The following is a 14,300-nucleotide window of genomic DNA, read 5'->3' as shown; positions in this document are numbered from 1 at the left end:
GATGCATCCCAGGATGCAAGCTGCCCTCTGGGCTGCCAGGGCACACCACATTTTGTGCCTACTGTCAACTAGTCCCTCCAGACTCCTTTCTGCAGGGCTGTTCTCCAGCTACTTGTCTCTCAATTTATACTTGTGCCCAGCATTATTCTGTACCAAGAGCAGGAGTCAGCATTTGGACTTGTTAAATTTCATGCCATTGATGATTGCTCAATGCTACAATCTATCTAGATGTCTCTGCAAGGCCTCCTGTCCCTTGAGAGACTCAAACACACTTCCCAGTTTGGTATCACCAGTAAACTTGTTAACAGTGCCTTCAACTGCTGCATCCAGCCCATCGATGAAAACACTGAGTAGAACAGGCCCTAGGACTGAGTCCCGAGAAACACTGCTGGTGAGAGTCACCAGCCAGATATGGTCTCATTCACTACATTCCTTTGAGCCCCATTATTCAGTCGGCTCTTTGTCCAGCACATCATCAACCTCCTGATTGCACTGCTGGACAACTTGTCCAGAAGGATGATGTGAGGGATAGTATCGAAAGTCTTACTAAAATTCAGAAAGATTACATCTACCACCTTCCCTTCATCCACTAGGCAGGTGGCCTTATTGTAGAAGAATATAAAATTAGTCAAACAGAAGACTTTCCCTTTGTGAACTCATCTTGCAGTAGCTCCCAGTATGGTCTTCCCCATAACTTTTCCAGGAATAGAGGTTAGATTAACAGGTCTGTAGTTCCCTGGACTTCTTTGTAAATCAGAAAAACACTGGTTAAGTTCCAGTCAGCAGGGACCTCCCCAGACTCCTGAGATCTTTGGCAGATGATCAAGAGGAGTTTTGTCACAACATCCACTAGCTCCTTCAGTGCTTTGGGATGAATCCCATCGGGCCTCATGGACTTACAAACATTCAGCTGATAAAACTGGACCTTTATAAATTTCAGTATCCACAAATGGAAAGTGACTGCTCCCTTACTCATGGTCCTCAAACTCAGAGGACTGGGCAGCCCAAGGTCTGCTCGTATTTTTGAAGACTGAGACAAAATGAAAAAAAAAAAGCATTGAAAGTCAATGCTCTTTCCTCATCCCTATTGTTCAAGTGACTGTCTTCAACAAGTCACAGTTCAACATTTTCCTTGGACTTCCTCTTGCTATTAATGCAGTTCAAGCTAGCTGTCAGTTGAAGCTAAAACTGCTTTCACCTTTCTTCTCCCTCTCCTGCCAAACCCATTAAAACTAGGCCTGCAGGTTCTGCTGCTTAGATAGTTCAGCACACTGAACACTCTTAGATTACTCTATATCCGAAGATCTACTTAATTAAACCATTAGTCTTAATTAGGACTTAAAAGTTGTAGCTAATTGCTGTGATTGTAATCTGAGACAGCTGCTGATATTAAGCTACTGTTCATGAGTATAGATCTCCAGCTGAACTGTACACAGCAGTTTTATTGTTTTCATGAGGCAGCAGAAGGAGAAAAACTGTAGTTGATCCTGCTTGGTCATCTGGATGCAGCCCTGAATCTGGGCCAGGGGCAATAATGTGCCATTTTTGTGCTTTTCTCAGATTATCTGTGCCAGAAAGAATTGCATTTCTTCCAGTCCAGGTCTTCTAAAATACACGACCATACTCTTAACAGCAGTACAGAACTCCTGCCCACTCAGAAAAGACAGATGGGCAGCTAAATATTCATGAGTGAGAGGGATTATTTGAAATACATTTACATCCACCTGAAAGTACATCAAATTGGTGGAAGATTACTGAGAGGAACTGCACAGAACAAGCTTCAGATCCAATTATTTCAAATAAAGGACTAAACCTTTTATATTTTCAAATGCATTTTAGTACTACAATTGAAGTGTTTGAAAACACAATTCATTTGCCATGCTTGTTTAAGAATATAGTTCCATATAAACTTATGATCCCAAAGAGATGTCTGGAAGTATTTATTGAAATAAATAGGAGTTATTAATGAGCACTCAGACATTAAATACCAGGTGATAATAGTAATTCCAACTTTTGTGCACTTAATTTAATATAATAATAGGTGACTGAATCCTTATTCATCCATCTGATGACATGCTGGAACGACTTAAATAACGATGGGATTATACATTTTCTTTAACCAAAGTACAGCAACATATATTTACATCTACCAACTTATGTCATGTACTAAACAACTTCTTATTTTCAGGCCAAGCTAACAAGAGGGACCAACTTCAAGATTAAAAAACCCTTAAAATTTTAACCAAGTACTTAAACTTACTGATGACTCAGCTTTGAGTTCCTTGGTCCAAATTTTTCTCTGTACCCACTTTTCTTTTTGAGAGAAAGACTTTTTTGTTTTGTCCACATCAAATATAGAACATAGTGCAAATAAGGTACATAAAGAGAACTCAAGAGCAAAAAGAACTTAAATCTCAACAAGATTCTCCCCGTAGAGAAGTTACCATTACAAGATTCTGCCAAAAGGACAATTGAGTTTATAATAAATTCACTTACGGCAAGTTTTCTCCACTGTGCAAGTTGTTAGCACGAAGCAGACCATAGAAGGAGACATGAGTACTGTCTCCTGAAGAGTTCAAATCGTGGTCTTTACCTTCTCTAATCATTGTACGTTTAAGCAGACTTGAACATTTCAGTGCCAGTTCCAAAGCATCCATCCAACACCTGCCTAAAGATAAATCTATTTTTAGACTACAAATTAAACATTTCACTGAACTATACAACTTCAGTTTCCTAATCTCACAATCCTTTTGGGTCTGCTTACACAGCTTTTAAAGACACACTTCAGAGTTGTTCCAGGTTACATGCACTGGATTTTATAATCTGGTGGAGACATAAAATCCACTCACAACTACCCGGGTCTGGTACAAGGGATGCTTCGGAGTAGGACAAGCAAGGTAAATAACCATTCTATTAGAGGATATTCCAGCATTTTTTCCTTGATGCTTTATGGTTCCACCCAGGCCCTGACTGTAGAATTCCTCCAAAGTCGCTTGCAGTCCTTGCTCTAGTTTTGAAGATTAACTGCATCAGTTGGCAAAATTTGCCCATGTAATACAATAACAATGCAGAAAAGGAGCTATAATGATATAAATGCCATTATAATATAAAATCAGACATTTTCTTCCAAAAAAGTAACTAAACAAATTTGTATGTTGTTTCCACTCACTTCTTCATTTCCATGTATCTAATCCATTTTCCAATACAGAAAGCAAATAAGAGTTCTATTTTTAAAGTCTGCAGGGGCATTGCTTAATTAACCAGTTTAAGAAAAGCAGTTGGCTAAAAGGTTACACAACACTCTAAAATTTTGTTTCCACATTGTACCCTTTGAAGATGGTTGCATTGTTACTGACCACCACCTTCTCAGTGATAAAGGGTGTTAAAAAACTGTGGTTTTGAGGAATTTTTACTACTAGAACTCTGTGCAGCTGTTGCACTTTATAATACACAAATGCTTTCATTTGAAAGAAAAATATGTCTACATCAGCACTTTAGAAAGGAAATGGCTTGAACATTCAGACATCCACTAACACAGTTAAATCTGAAATAACCCCTTCGCCCTCCTTCAACCAGCCATCGTAAGGAGTTCAATGACAGTTCCTTCAGGTCAAAGTTTTCCTTTAATAACCATGAAAAACTGCTAGTACCAACACAACTGAATGAGCTAAATTAAAGGAGAAACTTAACAACAAAGAAACTGCAATTACAGACATAGTAAGAGGAACCAAGCCATCTCTTCCTAATAACTGTTGTCACTGCAGAAAAACACTTGAAATTTACCATCTGATTCTGAAGCGGCTCGGATGATCAAATAACTGCTTGGCAATGGCTGAGTTATAGAACCAACTGCTTCACCTTTGGGACCCTTGAAATACAGAAAACAAGCAACAGCATAATATTTTAATTCAGTTTTACAGTTTATCATTCGCTATAATAACAAGCTGACACACTGCAGGGCTATTTACTGTCACTCAGCAACATCTAATGAAGACATGAATGGTAAGGTAGACAGCCCTCTTTTACTAGACGACTTCTTCAAAGACTTGATTCTACATCTAGCTCCCAATTAAATGCCACTTTAAAATGAATGGTCTTTGGGATTCAAGTTTCTGGTGGTTTGGTTTTGGTTTTTATTTTTAAATCAGACTTGGCACAGTAACTTGGAAATGCTCTGCTGATGCTACTTATAGCAAGACAACAAACGCATCAAAAGGAATGCCACAGGGCAGTCACCCTCACTGTCTGGGGAATCCTGCAGCTGAGCATGAAGAGATTGCACTGGACAAGCTGTTCCTTTTCAGCTCAGTATTTCAGCTAAAGAGGTAAGACTGAAATAAAGCAAAAGAGAAGACATGTCTGTGGGATGGCTTAAGAGCACTGATTTACAATAAATGATGCCTAGTAGATCTCACATTTGTACAGCAACTGGCTCTTCCCCTCCCCAAGTTGCTACAAGGACACTATGGTTCAAAGCACACAGAGACACAAGGGCATGCCAAACCCTTTCAGAGAACAGGAGGCCTTCTTCTGTCATTCACTTCATGCTTATTTTTCCATGACAATGTGTTTAGTGTCTCAGCTACATCCTGTGCTTGAGAATAGCACAATTTTTGCCTATCTTCAGAAGATATCTGAGCCCATCGATATTTAAATAAAACAGAAAGAATTGCTCCCACCCAGATACTATATATTGGTAGAAAAACACACTCATCCAGCAGCTTTGCAGAGAGAGACCTGGGAGTCTGGTTGATAATAAACTAACCATGAGCCAGCAATGTGCCCTTGTGACCAAGAAGGCCAATGGCATCCTGGGATGCATCCAGAAGAGTGTGGCCAGAAGGTTGAGGGAGGTTCTTCTCCCTCTCTACTCTGCCCTGGTGAAGCCTCTTCTGGAGTACTGTGTCCAGTTCTGGGCTCCGCAGCTCAAGAAGAACAGAGAACTTTTGGATAGAGTCCAGCACAGGGCCAACAAGATGATCAGGAAAAGCTTCCTTACGAGGAAAGGCTGTAGGACCTGGGGCTATTTAGTTTACAGAAGAGGAGACTGAAGGGGGATCTCATTAATATTCAAAAATATCTACATGGTTGATGTCAGGAGGGGCATCACTTTTTTTCTGTTGTATCCAGTGGCAGGACAAAGGGTAATGGAGCACAAGCTGGAACACAAAAAGTTCTATTTAAACATAAGAAAAAACTATTTCACTGGGAGGGTGAGGGAGCCCTGGCACAGGCTGCCCAGGGAGGGTGTGGAGTCTCCTTCTCTAGAGGTCTTCAAAACCTGCCTGGACAAGTTCTTGTATGATCTGATCTAGGTGGACCTGCTTTGGCAGGGGAGTTGGACTAGATGATCTCTAAAGGTCCCTTCCAAACCCTGCCATTCTGCGATTCTATGATCCTTGCTCCCTCCCTCCTTCCTCTTCAATTTCTCTACCCCGTAGACAATGCCACATAACACTGCAGTGCCTCACTGTAGGTTTGGCATTAAAATAAGAAAAAAACCCAAGGCAATGCCCAGAAAAGATATTTTGATGCTGAAGTCTCTCTATAAAGGGTATCAGCAGGCACTATGACATCGTGTTCAACCAAAACAGAAAAGATGTTAAATGCCAAAGTTTATTTTTCACTATGAAGTTCTTCACCTTCCCCCAAAAAAAAGAAAAATCCAAAAGACCTTTCTATTAATTTCAAAGTTTCATTTGAGAATTCAATGCTGATCAACCATTTTAAAGTCTCTTCCAAAAAAAGGTTACTTATCGTAGCTTTATGACAAATGATAGGCAAAGAGGGCTGTGTTACACATACTTGAAGCTATCACAGAAAGGTGGGTTAAGCCTGCCTAACTGGTGAGTTAACACATTTTGGTCTTGACTGATTTCCCCCAGAGAAGCCCAATGATAAGCCAGTACAAGGCTTAGAAGAGGGAACTGGAAAGCCAGCAGAAGTTTTGAGCAAAAGCAGAAAAAGGCAAATATTTTAGAAGCAAGCAAATGAAACAGCCAGAATGTTTCTGAGAGTGAGAAACAGGAGTCTTGTGGCCTTAGATACCAATATAGACAAGCTAGTGCTGGTGTAAATGATGTTCAGAAACTCCTGAATAGTCACAGTGTGGAGTAGCAGCAACTTGGGTGTTAGAAGCAGGATTCCAAACCTTAGTCCCTCTCTGAGTGAGCAGAAAGATGTGCCTACAAAAAGTCTGGGGAAGCAGCAACATAGGGATTAGGATTAAGCAAAAAGGACCAGGAAGGATGACCCCATGCAGCAGCACTCCTTGCCCTGAGGTCAGGCAGACAGGGAAGAGGTCTCACTCTCACCTGACCCATGGGTAGGAAAGAGCCTCACCAGCACCTGGTGGAGAGGTGCTGGGGTGCTGTACAGAGGAGACTGTGACACTGTGGGTGCACCAGTACCATGCAAAGACCTCAGCAATCACAAGTCCTTGAAACTCTCAGGTTACAGGACACAGATTAAGGGCAGACCTCTGCCTGTAAGATCTCCCCTTTAGCATTATACTGTGGGCACACAGGGTAACCTACTTATTCTGTGCCAAACTACTGTAATTTAGAGATGAAGTGTGGCTTTTGGTATCTGGTTTGTTTTTCTGAAAAAAAGCTACACTCTCCTAGGTGCTTTGACAATATATTGATTAAAACCAAATGAGTAATTGCAGTGAACATTTAAGTAGGTTGGTTTCACTTGGAGTAACTGATCATGGATCTTGATTTCCTCCAATTGATTACTTTTCTAAAAGCACTGGGCATTTTTCTTTGCTATCACCCATTATGGTTTCAGAATCAATTTTTATTATGTCAGACGTTAGTTTCCATTTGTTAGACGACTGTATTTGAACTGCCCCTGTTCCTGACAGAATGCTGGTACTACTCCAATGGAAGGTAATGGGCAAGTTAAAAATTCCACTAGATGAAAAAAACTTTGAAGTTCACTTCCTACAGAATATTCATGCCAATAAAACTCAAACACCATGAATATTCAGAGAAGGCAATAAAAACTGATCAGTAGTTACACTTGACTAAATTTACTCATGAAAAATTATTTGCAGTTACTTTTCTAGTTACTAATTTTAGAAAACCAAATGGCATCAGGACCAGGCAACATGAGGAAGACAGAACAAGTTAAAGGACATTGGCTACCTCAGAGTGCAGGAGGAACATCAAAGACCACAGCAACAGGCTTCAGGGAGCGTGTGAAGTGACCAGCCACAAACTACTGCAGAAGAGAATTTGCAGTCTGCCAGAAGGACACACTATAGGAAGTGTGTTCAAGTGAGAAAATCTCTGGTACTACTTAGAATTGTGTAAATGCTTCTTGCAATGTCATCTTCCTACACTGACTGCAAACAAGGCTCATTCTGCCTTAGACTTCAGGCTCACAGGGATAAACCTATTCTGCAAATCAGTCAATTGCTACTAAGCTTATGAAAAGTTTTCCTCATGATCTGTAACTAGGACATTATGATTATTATTGACTAGGTAAATAAGGCACAAAAGGTTTAAAACTTCAAGGATTTTTAATCCAATTAAGTCCAGTAATTCTCAACTACAAATAGCCATACCAAAATGAACAAATGCCACTCCAGCTCTCAGCACATTTAGAATGGACAATATCAACTTTTTCAGGTTCATAATTTGACCTACCTTACAAAAGTAAAAATCTGGTGGGGCATGTCCTCTAAATTCTAAACATCTAGTTAAAAAAACAAACAAATCCATTTCTCATTGCCAAGCAATAAAGAAATATGAGATTGATTTGTGATCTTCTGCAGACAAGCCACCACTTTGCAAAGTATGCATACATGATCATAAATAATGAAATTACATTAACCCAAAACCCCGTAACTTCAAAAAAGGATATGAAGTTTGTGTTCTGCAAATGCAAGATCAACACTAATTAGTTAAAAGCCCTCCTAAGCAATATTGGAACAATATTGTTCAAAAGCAATCACAAAAGATTTTCTCTAAGTTTGGTAAATTTAGGTAAAGTTGATAATAACAATTGAGACAGACCACGAAGAAACATCAGAAATTATATTAGCTGACTGACTTCCCAGTCTGAGATAAGGAAGACAAAAATCAATGCAGTGTATTTTACAGATGTAACAGTACATCTATATCAGTTTAAGATTCAGATGATACAATCTCACAGTGAGTAGCTATCTTAAGGTGTATGCTGCAGACGGTATAATTAATTTATGACAAGGGTCCTAATACAGTACAGTAATTTCATCTAAAGCAAGATGTCAATTCAGGAGGTAAATATGTTCACTTGTGCTACGTGTTTCACCACATACAGATAAGGGCTGCTCTCAATAGTATGCCATGTATGACAAAACAGACAACAGAACTGAATGAGAACATCTGTCTTCCTAAAATTGCAGCTGAAAAGGATTGGCTAACAAGTTGCAATATAAGCTATTATTGCACAAGGAAGTTATCTGAATTTTCACTCTTACAAGCAAATCGAACTAAGCTGGCAATTTATTGCCTGAATGTAAGTCAGGAAGCCAAGAAATGTTTATAATACATCTCAGCTCTTTCATTTGGGTAAATCACTTCCCTCTGTAATTTCGTAGTATAACTGATGTTATACTCATATATATATTATGCTACACTGATGTTATACTCTTATTCCTTCCATTTACATGACTGCCAGTGATGGTAGTAACCCCTTTAATGGCATCCCTCTGCACACCACATTTCTGAAGCTATTTAAGTAGGTAAAGCAGCATAAATCAAATACTTTCTGTGATGAAAAGCACTAGATATTGAAGGCTTATATTCAGAACAAACTACTCCAGTTATAACAGAAAATGCAGTTCAGCTTTTCATTAAGGTTGTCTTTACTCATAGCTGGCTAATACCAGTCATCCCTTAAGAAATAGATATACTACAACTAACCTTTATAGCCCATATGGACTGCTCCAAAGGATGGAAGAGTTTGAAACAAAAGCCATCTTTTTTGGAAGGCCTCTCGATGAGTTCACAAGCGTTCAGGAGCACAGTTCCCACCCACTGGCCGTTTTTGGGGGTTTTGTAAATAAGCAACACTCCTGGTTTCAGTACACACCACAGTTTGGTCCAGCTTTTCAATGTACCACGAATCTAGAAGATAAACAGTTACAGTTATAGCTGAATGAAGACAATACCGAAAACCATCTCCCTTATCAAAATGAAAATTTAAACAGAAACGATTGATTAGTTTTTATTTCAAGCAAAGTTTACCATGTCTATTGAAAGTTTATCCAGGTTTATTAAAGACAATACAAACGTATGTTTTCAAAGTTGATTCATCTGCTCTTTCTCGATGAATAACTTAGTCTACAAATGGGAATATACACATCTAGATATTTGAACTATGGCAAATAGGAAAAATCATGAAAGTTTCAGATTATCTTGAGCATGTAGGATGAAGAGAGGATGGTCTTTGGAAATATAGCTCCTCTGAAAACAGACATGAGACAAGAAAAATAAGGTATTCACAAAATAACTCGGATATAAGAGTTTTTTTCTAAAACTCAAGTGTAACAGCTGTAAGCTTAAATCCATATGTGAAATATAAGATCCTTTCAAGTCCCTGAATTTGCACATCTGATTAGACTGCTTGCATCAATTCTGTTAACTCAGGACTTTAGTTACTTCTATGTCTGTACAACTGAATGCCAACTTGATCTCTATGCTGTGTTTTAGTCTTTTTTACAAAAAAGGAGAAACGTTTTCCAGACAAGATATTGTTTGGAGCTAGCTATAAAAATGGATAACTTTTTTTTTTAGTACAATTACCAAGGAATATAGTTACAAACTTAAGAAACTATATATGAACATGTAAACTGCACTACTGTTAGTGACACTGATTGCCGTCTTTGAAAAATTAATTCTTCATCCTTTGTATTGAGCTGTTCTTAAGAGAGGAAAGAAGAATTATCAGAAGGAAACATACAAAGAAATCTGCATTCACATTATCTGACTGAACTGCTTTCACTATTGTTATGGATATAACAGGGTTTCAATTCAAAGAGTAAAATGAAAAGAACAAAATAAGAATCATAAGGCCAACTCATCTGAAGTTAATGGCTATACACACAAGATGCATGTGACTATGGTGACTGCAGTAAGTGGGAGCTAGGTTCCTCCATTATTATTCCCCTAGGATCTGAACATAGAGACTCTGGGATGCAATTAGTGTCTGCTGCATTTGTAGAAAAACATTAACAGTAAGTAAAAGATTGAGCCTTTTCTATTCTGGTCAGAAAGCAGCTGCTTCATCTTCCACTCAAATTTCACACTTGGCTTCTGACCTTCAACCAGTCGGCCATAACAATAACTGATGGGTCTGTGATAGTGCTAAGTAATTCTTTCGTAGCTCTCTTCTTTTCTTCTCTGTAATTTTTCTTTTGAACCTGTAAAAAATAATAGAATTTTTTACAATGCCACAGCCATAAGCCAATATTAGAGCACAAAAAGACCTCTATCAATGAAAATTGATGAAAAACCTAAAAACTTCAATGCAATACAGAAAAGTAGTTTTAAAACACAGTATTTGATATCAATGTGTGAACAATTATTTAAAACTCTGTTTCAGAAGCACCTATGGCATAAGCAAAATCAGATCAGGCTGAGGACTTTGAAACTCCTGTTAGAATGACAGGAAGAAAAACAACCAACCAAATTCCTTCCCCCACCTTCCTTGCCTGGTGTAAAGTACAAAACCAAATTTGGGCTAGATTGAGATTTACAGGTATGTTATCTGATCTGTAGTCTTTATGCATCAATTACTTTCCCTCCCTAGTGGAAATTTGCAGCAATTTTAGAAACAAATAACGGTGTTTCTATCGACGCAGTATCTGTCAGACAGGAGTACTTTGTCTTGTTTCAGCACAGGAGAAAGAAGGCAGTATAAAAAACATAGTTACTGCATACAAAATTCTAACTTGGACAATTATTCATTTCATTGCATGTAGATGTCCTGAGGTCCTTGCTGACCTGAATTTTTTATTACCTTCTCAGTTATCCTATGATCTTGTGCCATCTTAAAGAACGCATTGTAGAAGCCCGTACTCGATAACAGTACAGTAAGATTTGAAGAGAATTAACACCACATGTTCTCACAGTACTTAAATACTTCATAGGCCTCATCACTACTTGGCTTTTTTATCTTCTTGTTACAGAATACACTAAAACTATGTAAATTTATTAATAGTCCATAAGGAGCAACTTGGAAATTAATTTACCTTGAGAGATTCTTTTTTTGTAAGTTTGCTTGAAGATAAAGAAATGTCCTTCTCAGAGCCATTGAAAAGCTTAGATTCAGACTGAAATTCACAAAACATGTAAATAAATAACAATGAGAGATAAAAGGATGTATTACTGCTGTAAGGAAGTATTTGAAGTGTACAGTTATGATTGTAACGTTCCCCATTCCAACTACAACTTGTAACAGGAGATATTCACTACCTATTTATGGAGCCTTTTTAAATTAGGGTTTAATGAAAAAGATGCCTGATTGCTCCAGAAGAAGCTGAACTATATACAGTAAATGTTTAGCCCATACAGCCTGTTACTTAATATGTCACACTTCTGCTTCAGGCATTACTTTAGCAGACAGTGAAGGTTTTAGGAAAAGCCTGGTGTTTAAACACAAGAGTCATTCCCACATCATAGGAATGCCAATATCTTCTTTCATAACTCAACAGCTCCTGTGAATGGATTGCTATAGACACACTTACCCTGTGAGCCATGAAGGAAAATGTAGTCTCTTCAATCTAGGATTCAGTGCTCTATAAATCAGAGTACGACTGACAACTAATGGCACTTATTCTGCTCCTTCCTCTCTAATTCCATGCTGATTACTTCTTCAAGTAGCTCACAGTGGTGACAGATGGAGGAACGATACTCAGGTTTGTTCATGAAACCCAAGCCCTTGTTCAAAGCAGGACAATATGCTGCCTCAGCACATGATTTCTCCTTCCTGCCTCTCCCCACATCTGGTAAGGTTCAAAGTTTATTCCCTTGGCATCTGTTGCCTACTAGTTGAAAGGAAACTAGAACCACTAACCATTCACCTTGGGATACAGAGCTTTCAAAACATGTACACAAACAAATCAAACCAAAAAAGGAGTCTATCAGAGTTATGTCATTCCTACTGCAAGTAAGAGAACACTGAGTAGGTAGTCATTATATATAAACTTAAGTAAGTTACATTTCTTTCTGCAGTGAAATACAAGCCTGATGAACTTGAAGTTCTCATCTAGTCAAAAAAAGAAAAAAAGAGGAAGAAAAACTAAAAAAATCAATATAACCTTCTAAACTGTGTAAATTCAAGGACAATTTATAAAAAGTGCTTCTCAAGCTGTTCAACATTTCTGACTACTTATATTAAATCTCAGGCTACAATGCAAAGTCTATTCACCAAATTGATATTTTTTCAGGATATTATAAAAACTGACAGTGAAAAATGCTGCCAGTTTCGAGAAAACTTCCTGCAATAGTAAAACCAGTGCACTCAAGCACTTCTTTTCTTAACACAGAATTTGCTCAATCCAAAGAAATAAAAATTAAAGATTTACAAGTGGAACAAAGCAATTTAACTTTGATCTCACTTTGGCACATTTAATTCAGAACTAAGACTTGTCTACTTAGCTAATGAAAAAAACAAATATGTGCAGTAACTGCCAAAAATAGTTTTATGTAAAAATCATCTCAACAGTAAGTAAATGTTGTCTTACTTCCAGATACATCTTGGAAAAATGAAGAAAACATCTTAACTTTGTGTTAAAGATACATTCTGAACACTCAAAATTTAGCTTTAAGACAAGGACATGACTTGAAATTTAATTCCTCTCTCTAGAAGTTAAAGGAAATACAGTACTTTAAATGTAATAACAGAAGAGGGGAAAAATGCTTATCACTGTCACATAAGAAGAGGTAATGAACTCGTTATGCAAGCTATAATGGAGCAACTTAAGCTAAAGATTCATAAATATTCTAGTTGCTCACTAACAGAAAGCTAATGCAATCTACAAGTCATGCATATAAAAGCGCCAAACCAGTATGTACCACAGGTTACAAACCCTCATTTTGTCGTTTTCTCAGTTTTAAAGATCACTAACGTGACACTCAGTAAAGGTCCATATTTACCTGCCTGACAGATTATGAGACAGATCAGTGATTTGTATATTTTTAAGCTAGTAACTTCCTCAAGTGTTACATCCACACAAAGTGGATGGGATTGAAGGAGAAAATATTTCAAGAGAATCTACTGCAACTCCCAGTAAGGTAGATTCAGTACCAGATTCTGGGCAAGTCTCATTGCTGCTTTTCCACCGTTATTAGAAAGAATAGCTGCTGCTTCACCTCCACAGCCGTGACAGTTACCATATTCTGTTAGCCTGGTTTATTTATGGGTTGTAAAGGAATCACTATCAAGCAGCACATGCAATAATTGCAAAAGTACAGATGAAGTAAAATATCTTGTAGGAAAAGTAGGAATAATACTAGTCTCATCTTTGATACTACAGAGATACAAAAGCAACAGCAAAGCACACAAAAACTTGAGATCCCAGAAAGACAAGAACCAACAAAAAGAAATATATGGAAGAGAAAAAACAAATTAGATAGTGAAAGATAAATGATTAATAGAGTCTGAAATAAACCCAAGTTAAAAGAGACAGTATTAACTTGATTTTCAAGCAAAAAAAAAAAAAGGCTTTAGAGGTTTCTGGGCCAAGATCAAAAGCAAGCTGCATGGTAAAGTATGCTTCCTTGTTCAGAAGTGAAGCTCAAGGATGCAGTAACACTGGAAGACTCAAAACTTTTGTTATTCCAGGTCAGATATATGAAATGCTTAGCTACACACCACAGAACTGCACCATCAGCTGTATAAAGCGAGCTGCTCACCCCCATGCAATTCTGATGACACCACTTAAGCAGGGAAATGCTACTATTATCTTTATGTTGGTTTGATTTCCTTCATTACGTCTTTAACGTTTCTCTTGAAGGTTCTGACACATGAAATACTATAGCTAAACACGTGTTGATACCTCGAGTGCACCCCACGCCTCTCAGGGTACGGCTGGCCCTGCCTGGGCCCAACTCCAACAGGCTGCGCGGCCGACCCCGCAGCAGGGCACACAGCAACCCCACGTCTCTGGGGAGCTTGGCTGTGCTCAAGCTCAGGTTCTCATCTGCCCCTACAGAGCAGCCCACGCCTGCTGCTCACTGATAATCCAAGTGTCTGTTACAATGCTTGTTTCTGTAAAAAACAGTGGAAATCCTAGCAGAAAATAG

The 14,300-nt window shown here is 38.3% G+C and overlaps 1 protein-coding gene across 4 annotated transcripts in view; it reads right to left on the bottom strand.

The window, feature by feature from the left end:
* The window catches only part of OSBPL8 (oxysterol binding protein like 8), a 93,124-nt gene that overhangs the window by 16,625 nt on the left and 62,199 nt on the right, over positions 1–14,300 (bottom strand). For all 4 annotated transcript variants that reach the window (XM_062016122.1, XM_062016148.1, XM_062016140.1 and 1 more), the window contains 5 exons: positions 11,246–11,326; positions 10,313–10,414; positions 8,916–9,119; positions 3,784–3,868; positions 2,497–2,668 (listed from right to left, as the gene is read on the bottom strand). In XM_062016122.1, coding sequence (XP_061872106.1) covers positions 2,497–2,668; positions 3,784–3,868; positions 8,916–9,119; positions 10,313–10,414; positions 11,246–11,326 — 644 coding nt within the window. The remainder of the gene's footprint in view (positions 1–2,496; positions 2,669–3,783; positions 3,869–8,915; positions 9,120–10,312; positions 10,415–11,245; positions 11,327–14,300) is intronic.

The sequence above is a fragment of the Colius striatus genome, chromosome 1 (genome assembly GCF_028858725.1).
Source record: "Colius striatus isolate bColStr4 chromosome 1, bColStr4.1.hap1, whole genome shotgun sequence".
Lineage (NCBI taxonomy): Eukaryota > Metazoa > Chordata > Aves > Coliiformes > Coliidae > Colius > Colius striatus.
The sequence above is the reverse complement of the archived record's forward strand: the minus strand, read 5'-3'. Positions and strand labels throughout refer to the sequence as shown.